We start from the raw sequence: 13269 nt of genomic DNA on the forward strand, positions 1-13269 counted from the left end.
AGTAAAGTGCTAGTGCAAATAAATAATGGGAAATCAGTCGGCCACAAAAGCTGGTGATAAAAAATAGTTGATTGTTCCTAAACTAGAAGGGTATATTACCCCACCAATTCATTCAAATGCCACCCTTTAGTAGACAAATTCATTCATTAATTAATTAACAAGGCTCAATTAATGAATTTGTCTACTAAGGGGTGGCAGGTATGGGATCCGTTATCCAGAAACCTGTCATCCAGAAAGTTTCAAATTATGGAATGGCTGCATTTTTTGCAGAAGCATTGAATGGAGTGTGCCTTTGTACATATACTAGTTTGTAATAATAACATAGTACCTTGTACTTGATCCAAACTACTGTAAGATATAATGAATCCTTAGTGGAAGAAAAACCAACCTATTGGGTTAATTTAATATTTTCATTATTTTCTAGATTTAAGGTATGAAGATCCAAATTACAGAAAGCTCTGTTATCCGGAAAACTCCAAGTCCCAAGCATTCTGAATAACAGGTCCCATACCTGTACTTGTTAATCATAATGATGATAATATACTTTAGCTCTCGCTCTCTATCTCCAGGTACAAAAGCAAACAACCGGTGCTTAAAAACTATGTAGACAGCTGTAATGTCTGTTTATGAGAAAATAATTGTAATAATGATAAATAGGGTATATTTACACTTTTAGCCAGCAAGAGTAAATGCGGCGTGACAGTTCTGATAAATAGTAAAAGAGAAGAACTTTAGCAGCTGTGCTTCATCACAGCGTGGAGCAAAACTCTCCTGTGACGTGTAGTAAGATTTATAATCTGACTTTCTTTTTGCATGAGCCAAAGCAAGGATTCTTTCACTGACTTTTCTTTTTCTTTTGTGGCAAAGCATGACAGACAGTAAACTATATGATGCTTACATTTTAAATGGCTGTTGCTATTCCACCATGGAGTAGAAAATGACCGAATGCTATATATCTTCTCTGAAACACCAGACATAATATTTTCATTTAAGACAACACAATAAGAAACTTCAAAAATTTATATGCCAGATAATTGCTTTAACACAGCGTTCTCTCACATGTCAGGCACTGTTCCTATCTCATGTGACTGAAAACCATAGGACAGGTATGAGGTGGGAGGGGTGATGCCTTCTTGCCTTACAGTATTGATGAACCCGGGCAGCCTGAATTCATGGGGGAGGCGGCAGACCTCCGAGCTCTAAAATGCAGGGCAGACACCTGCAGCAATTCAAAGACAATGGAATGCAAACAATTGCACTTGTTTTTTGCACTTTGTACCCTGTGTTCTTCTTGGTAAATGAGTCCTTGTGTGTTTGAAAAACATATATCCATGCACAAAGGGAAAATTATTGGGGCAGAGGAAAAATGTTTTCACTAAGTATATTTTTTCACTGAGTAATATTTTTTCCATTACCATTACCATTTTTCCATTTCCATAAATATTTATTACATTCCCTGATCTTTCCATAGTAGTAGGTGATTTAGGAGTTTAGGAGAATATTTGGGGCCAGTAAATTCACTCTACAGATGGGTCAGACTTTCAGTAGACATGTGTGATAATGCTGTAGTTAAACCGATGAAACATGGTGTCTTATTTGTCTATATAACATTTTCTCTATCTGCATAACCACAAACACTTTGTGCAACAATGATGCCCCTTGTCTATGTCCTATGTCCATTGTTCAGTAACAAACATGGATCAAGCCGTTTTGTGCTGTAGGAATAGTTGCATAACTACATAGTTCATTTAGATTTATATAAAGACAGTCCATCAGGTTCAACCCTTCCTTATACCCAGGGCCGGTAAAAAGCTCAATGGGCCAAAAGCCCCACCAGCCCAGATCTGCTCCCACCTGCCAGGAGCTCTGTGATCTCTCCCAGCTCTGGGCAATGCAAGAAAAGCAGGTACACACTGGGGGCATAGAGGAGGGTTGCAGGCAGCAGGCGAGGGGGCCCTGAACTGGGCCTGAACTCACCCAGTCCGACACGTCATATACCGCCATCACTTGCTCACATTTGTTAAGGTTAGAGCAGTGATCCCCAACCAGTAGTTCGTGAGCAACATGTTGCTCTCCAAACCCTTGGATGTTGCTCCCAGTGGTCTCAAAGCAGGTGCTTATTTTTGAATTCCAGGCTCTGAGGAAAGTTTTGGTTGCATAAAAAACAGATGTACTGACAAACAGAGCCTCAATGTAGGTTGAAAATCCACATAGGCAGTGTCGGACTGGCCCACCAGGATATCAGGAAAACTTCCAGTGGGCCCAGGTGTCATCTAACCATTTGGCCTATTTTATGATCATTCCCTATTTCTTTAAGGGGCTTAATAATGGAAGAATAGATTATAGTATGTAGATATAAAAGACTAGGAGAATAAAGAGGTTGAGTTAGGAGAGGAGGAATAATAGTTTGGAAAGTGGACCCATGGTCTAAGGTTTTCTGGTGGGCCCCGTGGCATCCCAGTCCCACACTGCCCATAGGGGCTACCAAATGGCAAATTACAGAACTTATTTGGCAGCCCAGGAACATTTTCATGCTGGTGTTGCTCCCCAACTCCTTTTACTTCTGAATGTTGCTCATGGGTTCAAAAGGTTGGGGATCCCTGGGTTAGAGTAACTTTTTGACTTTGCACCTCGCTCTGTAACTACATATGCAAACACATGCACACACAGATACATACCTATAAATATTTTGCATGCACACACAAAATTAAGTGTAGCCTTTAATATTTTGCCTATCCAAAAAGACATCCAAAACCCCTCATAAAGAGGTGGTTCACCTTTAAGTTAACTTTTAGGTGGTTATTTATTAAGTCCGAATGCAAAAATCACAAAAAAATCGTGATTTTTTTTTATTAAAATCAGACTTTTAAAATTTTTTAAAGAATTTGTTAAACCCCGAGGATGGAAAAGTCCGAATCAGAAAATCCGGCACCTCTGACCTGTCGAGGTTGCATATAAGTCCATGGGAGAAGTCCCAATGATTTGTGTTTTTTTTATCAAGGTCCGAAGTATTTCTAAGTTAGAAATCTGATAAACTTCGACTACCCGAATGGACCTTATTTATCAAGAAAAAAAGACAGAAAATATAGGGTCGGAAAAACTTCAGAGCTTTTCACAAAAACTATGATTTTTTTCCCACAAAGCAAATTTTCAGGAAAATTAATAATAAATAAGGGTAAAAAACCCCGAGCAGATTTGATCAAAGTTTGTAGCAGAAAATATTGAAATAAATTCGGACTTTATTTCACTTTATTTGATAAAAAAAACCCTTAGTATGTTATAAGAACTTTCAAATGGGGGTCACTGACCCCCATCTAAAAACAAATTTGCTTCTTTTTATTACTCATCTTTCTATTCAGGCCCTCTCCTATTCATAAGTGAATCTCTTATTCAAATCAATGCATGGTTGAATTTGGACTCTAGCAACCAGATTGCTAAAATTGCAAACTGGAGAATGCTCAATAAAAGAGCTAAATAGCTCAAAAACCACAAATAAAAAATAAAAACCTCATTTGCAACTCAACGGGCAGATTGTTTCTATTACCCTGTAGCAGTGGCATAACTAGATATTACTGGGCCAAACAGCAAATTCTTTTTAAGGACCCCAAAATGTCTAGAGGTTGACCTGTTTTACCAATATTTATTGAAAGTGTATATGAATTGGGGCCTTATGGGGTCCCTATGCAGGATCTGCTTACTCCGTAGTTATGTTCCTGCCCTGTAGGCTGCTCGTGTTTGACTCTAATCATTGTGCTGATTGCTATCTCAGTTATTGTTGTTGCAAGGAAAAGTGTTTGCTCTGTCCCTGATGCCAATGTTGTAAAGGAAATTAAAGCGAATGTTCACCTTTAAATAAGCATTTAGTTAATTTATCCATTAAATAGATAAATACAATGTCTATTATAACACATATAACTAGAAGTGTATAATAGACCTATTCTAAGGAACCATTCAATAGGTCTTCTTTATTTATTTGATATGACTTTTCAATTATTAGTATTTTTATTCTTCCCATATCCAGCAAATGATATCTGGATGTCTGGGTCAACAACCCCAGAATAGAAATGGGGAATCATAAGTCTAAAGTTACTGCATATCTGGATGGTATGTAACATTATGAAAAAAAAAGGAGAAAAACGTTCTATTTTAAAGTTACTAATGAGCAATGCGATCCGATTACACCAGCTGTGTATATGGCAAATAAACATGGGTGGGCAGCTTCCCAACTTATGTCTAAATGGAATAAAATTACTTCTAAATCTACTAAGAGTCCCAGTTTAATTCTGCCTCTTTATGGAACGTTCCAGGTCTCTAAATTGAGTTTTCTTGTGAATTTATTATGTAAACAAAAGTATCAGGCTGATGACCAAAGGGCAATATTTAGTACCACAGCGACACCTTGGTGTCATAAAATTGTTTCTGATGCATCCATGAGTAAAGACTTATATGTTAAACAGTGCCTGTGTTAGGCTTTGGACACACTTACGTTTCTCCATGGCGTTTTAGGTGCGAACAGATTTGAAAAAGCCGTCCACTGCTTAAATACAATTATTGGGTTCAAGTTTAGTCAATGGCATATCCCCTAGCGTATTTACGCAATGGTTGGCTTTTTTAAAAACCGTGGAGCAGACCACTGCGGAGAAATGTATATGTGTTCATAGCCTTAAACAGTTGGGATCAAGTACAAGATACTATTTTACTACAGTACTGTTACAGAGAAAAGGAAATCTATTTTAATAAACTGAATTACTCAATAAAAATTTAGTCTATGGTAGATGGCCTTCCCGAAACTCAGAGCATCCTGGATAATGGATTAACAGATAACAGATCCCCTACCTGTACTGTATATGTCAATTAGTACTATTTAAAGAAGGCACTGGTTCCATAAATTAAAGAAGGACCATTTACCAGTAGTGATGGGTGAATAAACACACCAGGCATGAGTTTGCGTCAAATTTCCGTGTTTCGCCGCCTGTGAATGTTTTCACGAAAATCGACGCGCGCATAAAAATTGTCGCACATCAAAATTATTCGATTATTTGATTTTAAAGCATTCGGACAAAATAGTCGCACCTATAAAATTTGTCACTTCAATGCGTTTAGTGAATTTTCCCTGTTTCGTGAAACTTCGCACAGCACTGTTTACTAGGTACTGTATATACATGTATCTTAGTGAGCTGGGGATTTGAATACTATTGTTTAGAAGCTGTCCAACTTTCATAATATTTTCATGAATAGTTTTGAAAAGATTATTCCCACAATTTTATAATGTGATATGAGTTCTGGCACACAGTATCAATTAATTATAGTCAGTCATTATCACAAAGTCTAAATAGAACCATAATTTGTGGAGGGAAAGTGACCGACACAATCATGTTTATGGTAAAATCATTTTGGTAGAAATGTTAATAAAGTTGGATCATTTACCTTTGCTTCAAGATTATTTAACCTCTCAGCCATTGCAGCAAGTCGAGTGCAGTTCATGCATTCTGAAAAACAACAGTATAAAAATGAATAAATGAGAAAGAAAAGGGTTTCTAGAGAATTATTTAAAACAATACGGGGTACAAGGGAACAACCAAGGTGCATTCAGAATACCAATGTCTAAGTTTGAAATGTATGTTTTTGAACCAAATATGCTCTTAGCAAGCTAGTTATGCAGGATCTGTAGACATTAAAGGGGTTGTCCACCTTTAAATTAAAATTTAGTATGATGTAGAGAGTGATATTCTGAGACAAATTGCAATTGGTTTTAATTTTTTATTATTTGATGTTTTTAAGTTATTTAGCTTTATATTCAGCATCTCTCCAGTTTGCAGTTTCAACAATCTGGTTGCTAGGGTCCACATTACCATAGCAACAGCACATTGATTTGCATAAGAGACTGGGATATGAATAGGAGAGGCCTGAATAGAAAGATGAGTAATAAATAATAGCAATAACAAGAAGGGGCAGATTTATCAAGGGTAAAAAATACTTCGAAATTCAACCATCGAAATAAAATACTTCGAATTAATATCGGATTAGAACTTTTTTCACCGAATTTGGCCATCGAACGATTGAAGTAAAATCGTTCGCTCAAACGGTTAAACAGTTAAACAGAATTGAACAATTTTATCGTACGATCTAACGATTTTACTTCGAATTCAAAAAACTGAGAAAAATGCTGTAGAAGGTCCCCATAGGCTATCAAAGCACTTCGGCAGGTTTAATTTGGCGAAGTATTGATGTCGAAGTTTTTTTAAAGAGACAGTACTTTGATTATCGAATATTCTAACTATTTTACTTCGAATAGAATTCAAAGTAAATTCGAAGTCGTAGTATCCTATTCGATGGTCAAAGTATCCAAAAAATTACTTAAAATTTTTTTACTTCGAAAATTCCCTCGAATTCACTTCGCCCCTTGATAAATCTGCCCCTAAATGTGTAGCCTTTGTTTTTTTAGATGAGGTAAGTGACCCCCTTTTGGAAATGGGAAAGAGTTAGAAAATGGTGACAAATAATTAAAAATAATTATTTCAAAAATAATAAATAAAAAATGAATAAAGACCTATTGAAAAGTTGCTTAGAATTAGCCATTCCATAAAATACTAAATGCTATTTTAAAGGTGAACCACCCCTTTATTATGGCTACAGTGGCTATAGTTTTCATATTATCACATTATAAATTTCAGCACAAATGTGCATTAAGTGAAACACAACTAGCAATTACAATCCTTATACACATATCACAAGTAGTGATTCACCAGGCACGAATTTGCGCTGAATTTGCGTGATTCCGCCAGCAAATAAATTCGCAAAATGCCCGTGAAAATTCGCCGTGGGCGTTGGCTTTAAAAACGGGCGTCGGCGTCAAAAACAAGACGCCGGCACCGTTTTGCAAATTTTTCGCCCATCACTAATCACAAGCACAGTTTGTTCCAGCCCAGTAATCTTGACATCTTGGCATGACATTTAAAAACAAAAATCTAATGAGCTGTAAGGGGTTAAAGTGTTGATGTTTCTACATGCATTCATGTAAAACTTTAAAGAATCAGATATCTCAGCTCAAATGGTTATGAATCTCAGCATTTGGATTGATTGCTGATTGCTCAGCTGTGATGTTAAGTAATGAAAACCTGACAACAAAGAAAATTCCCAGCCTATTACAAGATACAGTTCCCAGCAACATTGCCTATGTGGTAAAGCAGTGCTGTCCAACTTCTGTGGTAATGAGAATGAGAATGAGAATTTTTGGAGGGCCGATAATGAAAGAAAGTGTTGAACACTCCCTGTTTTTAAATCACCCCCACTTTTAACCACACCCATGTTAGCACAAGAACTTTTAAGACCATATCCACACGGTGGTAGCACACCAAAAAACCAAATGGTTGGTGCTCACTGCAGGGATATCACTCATCACTCATATGTGAAATAAGTCATATTAAGACATAACCTTAAATCCATATGCCTCCTCCTCCCCTGTGGATAACACAGCACCCCAGCACATTAGGGTCCCTAACAATAATTTTAGAATGCTAACAAACCCCCAGAACAAACCCTACAAGGCTCACATTCCACAGGTCGCAGAGTATGGCACACACACAGGGAGCATGGGGCAGACAGAGTATGGCACACACACAGGGAGCATGGGGCAGACAGAGTATGGCACACACACATGGAGCATAGGGAAGGCAGATTATGGCACACACAGGGATCATAGGGATTATGGCACACACAGGGAGCATAGAGAAGGTAGATTATGGTAGGCACAAGGAGCATAGGGCAGGTGGAGTATGGCACACAGGGAGCATAGGGAAGGCAAATTATGGCACACACAAGGAGTATAGGGCAGGTAGAGTATGGCACACAGGGAGCATAGGACAGGCAGAGTATGACACACACACACACAGGGAGCATAGGGCAGGCAGAGTATGACACACACAGGGAGCATAGAGCAGGCAGAGTATGGCACACACAGGAAGCATAGGCCAGTCAGAATATGGCACACACAAGGAGTATAGGGCAGACAGAGTATGACACACACAGGGAGCATAGGGCAGGCAGAATATGGCACACACAAGGAGTATAGAGCAGGCAGAGTGTGGCACACATAGGGAGCATAGGAAGATCAGAATACAGCAGGAGACAGGGAACCTGGACCACTCTTAGATAAACAGTTCATACTGTGCAACATACAGTGACACAATGCTGGAGCCCCTCCAGTACTTTGTATGAGGTGTAAACAGGTGAAAATGTGGGCACTTTCAGTCTGGGTCTGAGCTGTGAACAGTACAGGGCTTTAGGGGTGTGAACAATAGAGGTGTTACAGGAGTGAACAATTCAGGAATTTACTGTCTGAATTTGATGTATAAACAATGCAGGGGCCAGTTAATCTCTGTAGTGATACCTTTTAAAGCGTATACATGGTAATCTGGCCACACAAGGGGGGCTGCCAGTTGAACAGCACTGTGCTAGAGGATACTTGGAGTTGGTCCTGGGAGATGATAAGAAAAACAGAAAACTAACATTTCCGGGGCAATCCTCTAAAATCCTCATAGCTATAATAATACAAAGCGCTGAGCCATGAATGCTGACCATATGGGATATGCACATGTAATATAACCTTCATACATCAAAACAGTGAATGTAAGTAAATATAAGATGCATATGATTATTTGTGTAGCTCTGGTTCTGACATCCATGAAATTCTTTGTAAGAAGTGGCTGCCCCTTTCACTTAACAGCAGGACAAGTTTTAGGAACTCAAGTTTTTGTTACACAAAAGGAACACTTTGACAACATAATGGTTAGAAAAAAGCCAGATGAGAATTCCTTCAGCATGCTGAAATATGTCATGTAAAATGCCTCAGCGGTCACTTCTAAAACACGCAGATGTACAGACTATAAATCTGCAACCTAATGGGAATATCAGCACAGATTTGAAATCAATCATTTCTATTTTGTAAGACAAAATGACAGAGCAGTGTGTTGCTGAATTTCCTTTATTTAGATTACTCATGTCTGCCCTGTAGATTCCTCTCTATTAATAGAGCAAAGGTTTTGCTGGAAAAAATATTGCTGTTAATTGGTATAATATCTTAAAAATGCTATACCGCTTTTCAGATTCTCAGCTTTGTCCTTGAATGACTTAAGGTATAAAGATCCAAATTACGAAAAGATACGTTATCCGGAAAACTCCAGGTCCCGAGCATTCTGGAAAATAGGTCCTTTTCCTATACGAGGAAAAATTGTGGGTAAACCCTGCTAATTTTATTGCATGAAGTGCAACACTTCGTTGGCACACCCCCTTCGACACGTTGCAGGGTTAATTAGCTATGCTCTAATAATAAGGCATTGCAAACATTATTTTATTAAAATATGTATTAAAGGGGTGGTTCACTTTAAGTTAATGTTTTGTATGTAATAGAACAGCCATTTCTAAGCAACTTTGCAATTCGTCTTCATTATATATTATTAATAGTTTTTTTTTTAAATTATTTGCTTTCTTCTTTCCAGCTTTCAAATGGGGGTCACTGACTCCATCAGAAAAACATTACCCATCTTTCCATTCAGGTCTTCTATTCATATTCCAGTCTCTTATTCAAATCAATGCATAGTTGCTGGGGTAATTTAGACCCTAGCAACCAGATTGCTGAAATTGCAAAGTGGAAATCTGATGAATAAAAAGCTAAATAACCAAAAATAAAAGAAAACAATAATAAACCAATTGCAAATTGTCTCAAAATATCACAGTCTACACAATAGTAAATGTTAACTCAAAGGTGAACAATCCCATTAAGGGAATTCTGTAATCAAATAAGTTCTGTATTGTAAAAAGTTGCATTGTACATTGGCTCCAATACTGTCCATACTGTCTCCATTTAACAATAAACAACACTACTATTCTTGAAAGTATGTGTGGGGGGGAACTATTGTAAGCTACAATTTGCATAAAGTAAGAAAGAAAATGCTTCCCGAACGATAAAAGTTTGATAGCTCTAGTTTATGAAAGAGTATGATTTGACAGTAAACTTTTTTTTATAACTTGCTAAAAAGCCTTCATCCCTTTCTTGAAACTATTTATTGTCTAATGAAAGATTTATTTAAGAAACATGAGCATTTATTTACATTCCTGTTTTATCGGAATACACCATAAACATTTCCTCAAAGTTTTAAAACATGTTAAAAGGCAATAGGGATAGATGATACCTTTATTCAGTTGTCATTTCTATCTTCACAAAGCAAAATATTTTTAAGAAATACTGTAAATGTTTCAGTTCAGCAGGGCCACTGGTTCATGTATTTTGTCCATTTTTTCGAAGGACTATACTGGCTATAATAAACTCAGGACTAGGGACCAGCAGCATCGGACTGGGCTGATGGGACACCGGGAAAAAAACAGTGGACCCTGGTCATTCTGGTCCCCCTGTAAGGGGGTGAATGTGTAACTGGGTTGGTGACCAGAGGGAACTAGAGAGTAATAGTAGTTTCATAAGAATAAGGGAAAGTCCTAAGAGGGTGGAGACAGGGAAGTTATAAAAAGGGGAGGCACCTGGAAAAGAGCAGAGATGCAACATGGGAAGAATAGCAAGCAAAGAACGACTGAAGCAGTAAAGTTATCTGCCAGGAGAGGTAGTGTGAGGCCTAGCAGTTGTAAGAGGACACTCTAGGAGTGTGGGATGAGACAGGATAATTAGCATGGACAGCTATGGCCCCAACAAGGAGGGAATGGTCATAGTGACCCAGTAGGTATCCCGCCAGTCAGGGTTTAAGCGGATAGGCAAAGCTGGAGGAGAAGCCAGTGAAGGGTGTGAGACTTCCACAGGAACCACCTAGCATGAGCAGTGTCAAGGCAAAGCCCGGGAAGAGGGGGAAGGGCTGACTAGACACCCTGGTAGGACACTGCAGGCTGAGGTGTGAGTGGGAAGGGACACCATGGAAACTGAGGAGCACATTGGAGAGGTGTCGAGTGTATGTTTCCCCATGACCGAGTGCAATTATCAGAGGTACCAAAAGAGTGAGGCAGTAGGGGAGATTTGAGCCCTGTTGATGTGCACCTGCTTGTAAGCTAAAGAAGTGTAACAACATTAATAAACAAGTTTGGTTCAACTACAACTCTCGGCATCTTGTGCCTCTAATGTAAATTCCCTTCCTGATGAACAGCTTATAACCCCCCAGATCCAATCCCTACCTGTAAGTACTTTCACTCCCCCGCTTCCTTCCCTCCTCCAGCCTGACACTGGAAACCTGCACAGGTCTGTTTTTGCAGTTCCACCCCCACTAACCCATATTTTTTCCACATCCTTGAGCACCCTACCTGCCCGGTTTGTTGGAAGAAATTGTATACTTTAATTTTTTAACCCCTAAAGTGGCCGCCTACTAGTGCCAAGCTGCAGTACTACTGCCAACACACAGTAGGGACATAAGGAATATTCCGCTTTGTAGGTTTTCCCACTGCAGGACTCTACCCTGGACAATCTGCTTATCACAATGTAAAGAAATGATTGTTCTTTTTGTGCCGATCAAGGGACCAGTAAACTGTACTGTAGCTTCTTGGGTTGAATACAGTATAAAAGAGATTTTCAAATTGACGTGCTTAAGCAGCTGTTTTGAAGTTAAAATGTCAACTGTAAAAATCTGAGAGTATTTGAGAGAGACATTCAGCATGTGGAAGCCTTTTTGAAAGTGCAAGTGAGATATTAGGGAAGGTAAGGGGTATGGGTTATACAGAGTGCAGAAGGGCCTTTAGTTGGACAGTTAAGGAGATGGGGAATATCCAGGTGATTGATATTGTCAGCAAGGCTGTAGGAGTTGAAGGTCAAGTTTCAGGATTTCACATGAAGATAGAGAAATATACTGTAAAAATATGAGAGCAGTGACAGGAGCAGATGGGGAAGAGTGAGTGAAGTAATTTACTGAGTGTTAATCAAACACACGACCTTGTGAGGGATGAAGAAAGGGTACATTAACAGATGGCATTCCAAAGGCAGCAATCCTTAGGTGTTGACAGGTTTGTGGACTTACTAACCATAATAAACAGGTAAAGCATTAATAGTGTGCGGGAAATTCTTCTAATCTTGATGTGATGAAGAGTACAGGGGGAGAGCTAGTGATCCTTCTAGGGCTTGTGAACTAGTGGTTAGAAATAAAAGAGGAGTAAAAATATAGTATGGAGTGATAATAAAAAATTGAGCCAAAGGAAAAACAAATATGAACTTTCCTAAACCTAGCCATACCTGATTCACCGGTGAACTAAGAATAGAAAAAAATCTATGGGCCAAATCAAACATTATTAGAAGATGAGTGAGCAGCACAACCTTGAATTGCCCATCACACACTACTTGCTTAAATGGAACTGATAAGGAATATTTGCACTGGCTTTACCCCCAAGGGATGTCACAACATTTCAAATCTCCAAGGCAACACTTGTAAGAAACATATTGAGGCTTACAATCGTTTACATTTTCTAATTTTCTTCTACATGACCTTGCCAGCATTTAGATGCTGAAGTTTTACATTCAAGTTTTATTGTTTTTTTTTCCCGCTTAATAAATCATGATTCACATTGATGAGTTTTAGATTCACAGGCTTGTGGGGGAAAAACAAATGTTGACAAATCAGCCCCATAGTGTAATATTTAATTAAAGGGGTTGTTCACCTTTGATTTAACATTTAGTATGATGTAGGGGGGATATTCTGAGATAATATGCAATAGGTTTCCATTTTTTATTATTTTTTTTAAGTTATTTATTTTTTGATTTAGCGGCTCTCCGGTCTGCTATTTTAGCTAGTTAGCAGTGATCTGAATAACAGACTTCAATATGAATAGGAGAGAGCCTTGATAGAAAGATGAGTAATACAAAGTAGCAATAACAATACATTTGAATACATTGAATGCTGGAAAGAGTCAGAAGAAGACAAATAGCTCAAAAACTATAAAAAATAAATAATGGAAAGCTGCTCAGAATTCTATAACATCCTAAAAGTAAACTGAAAGGTGAACCACCCCTAAATACAAGTCACATAATGTCCAGAAGACATACTAATAGTAATCTATCAAGTGGCCTGGATCAGAACTCTTTTCCATTTGCCAAACCAATGCCCACTAACTCTCTACTGCAGAGCCGGGCCAACCCAGCCAGGTGCCCTAGGCAACCTGGCTGGGCACTGCGCCGGCTGAGTGCGCATGCGCGAAACAGCGCTCGGACGCACATGCGCAGAACTGCATGCATACATGCGCAGAAGCGCTATCACAAGGAATTATCTGTGGCAGTCGGCGAAAGACAGG

At 38.6% G+C, this 13269-nt stretch overlaps 1 protein-coding gene across 4 annotated transcripts in view; it reads right to left on the reverse strand.

Moving 5' to 3' along the window:
- LOC108708033 (collagen alpha-1(XXVI) chain-like) overlaps nucleotides 1–13269 on the reverse strand; it is a 288973-nt gene that overhangs the window by 46710 nt on the left and 228994 nt on the right. For all 4 annotated transcript variants that reach the window (XM_041581832.1, XM_041581831.1, XM_041581833.1 and 1 more), the window contains one exon: nucleotides 5428–5489. In XM_041581832.1, the coding sequence (XP_041437766.1) occupies nucleotides 5428–5489 (62 nt within the window). The remainder of the gene's footprint in view (nucleotides 1–5427; nucleotides 5490–13269) is intronic.

This window comes from Xenopus laevis, chromosome 2L (assembly GCF_017654675.1).
Source record: "Xenopus laevis strain J_2021 chromosome 2L, Xenopus_laevis_v10.1, whole genome shotgun sequence".
NCBI lineage: Eukaryota > Metazoa > Chordata > Amphibia > Anura > Pipidae > Xenopus > Xenopus laevis.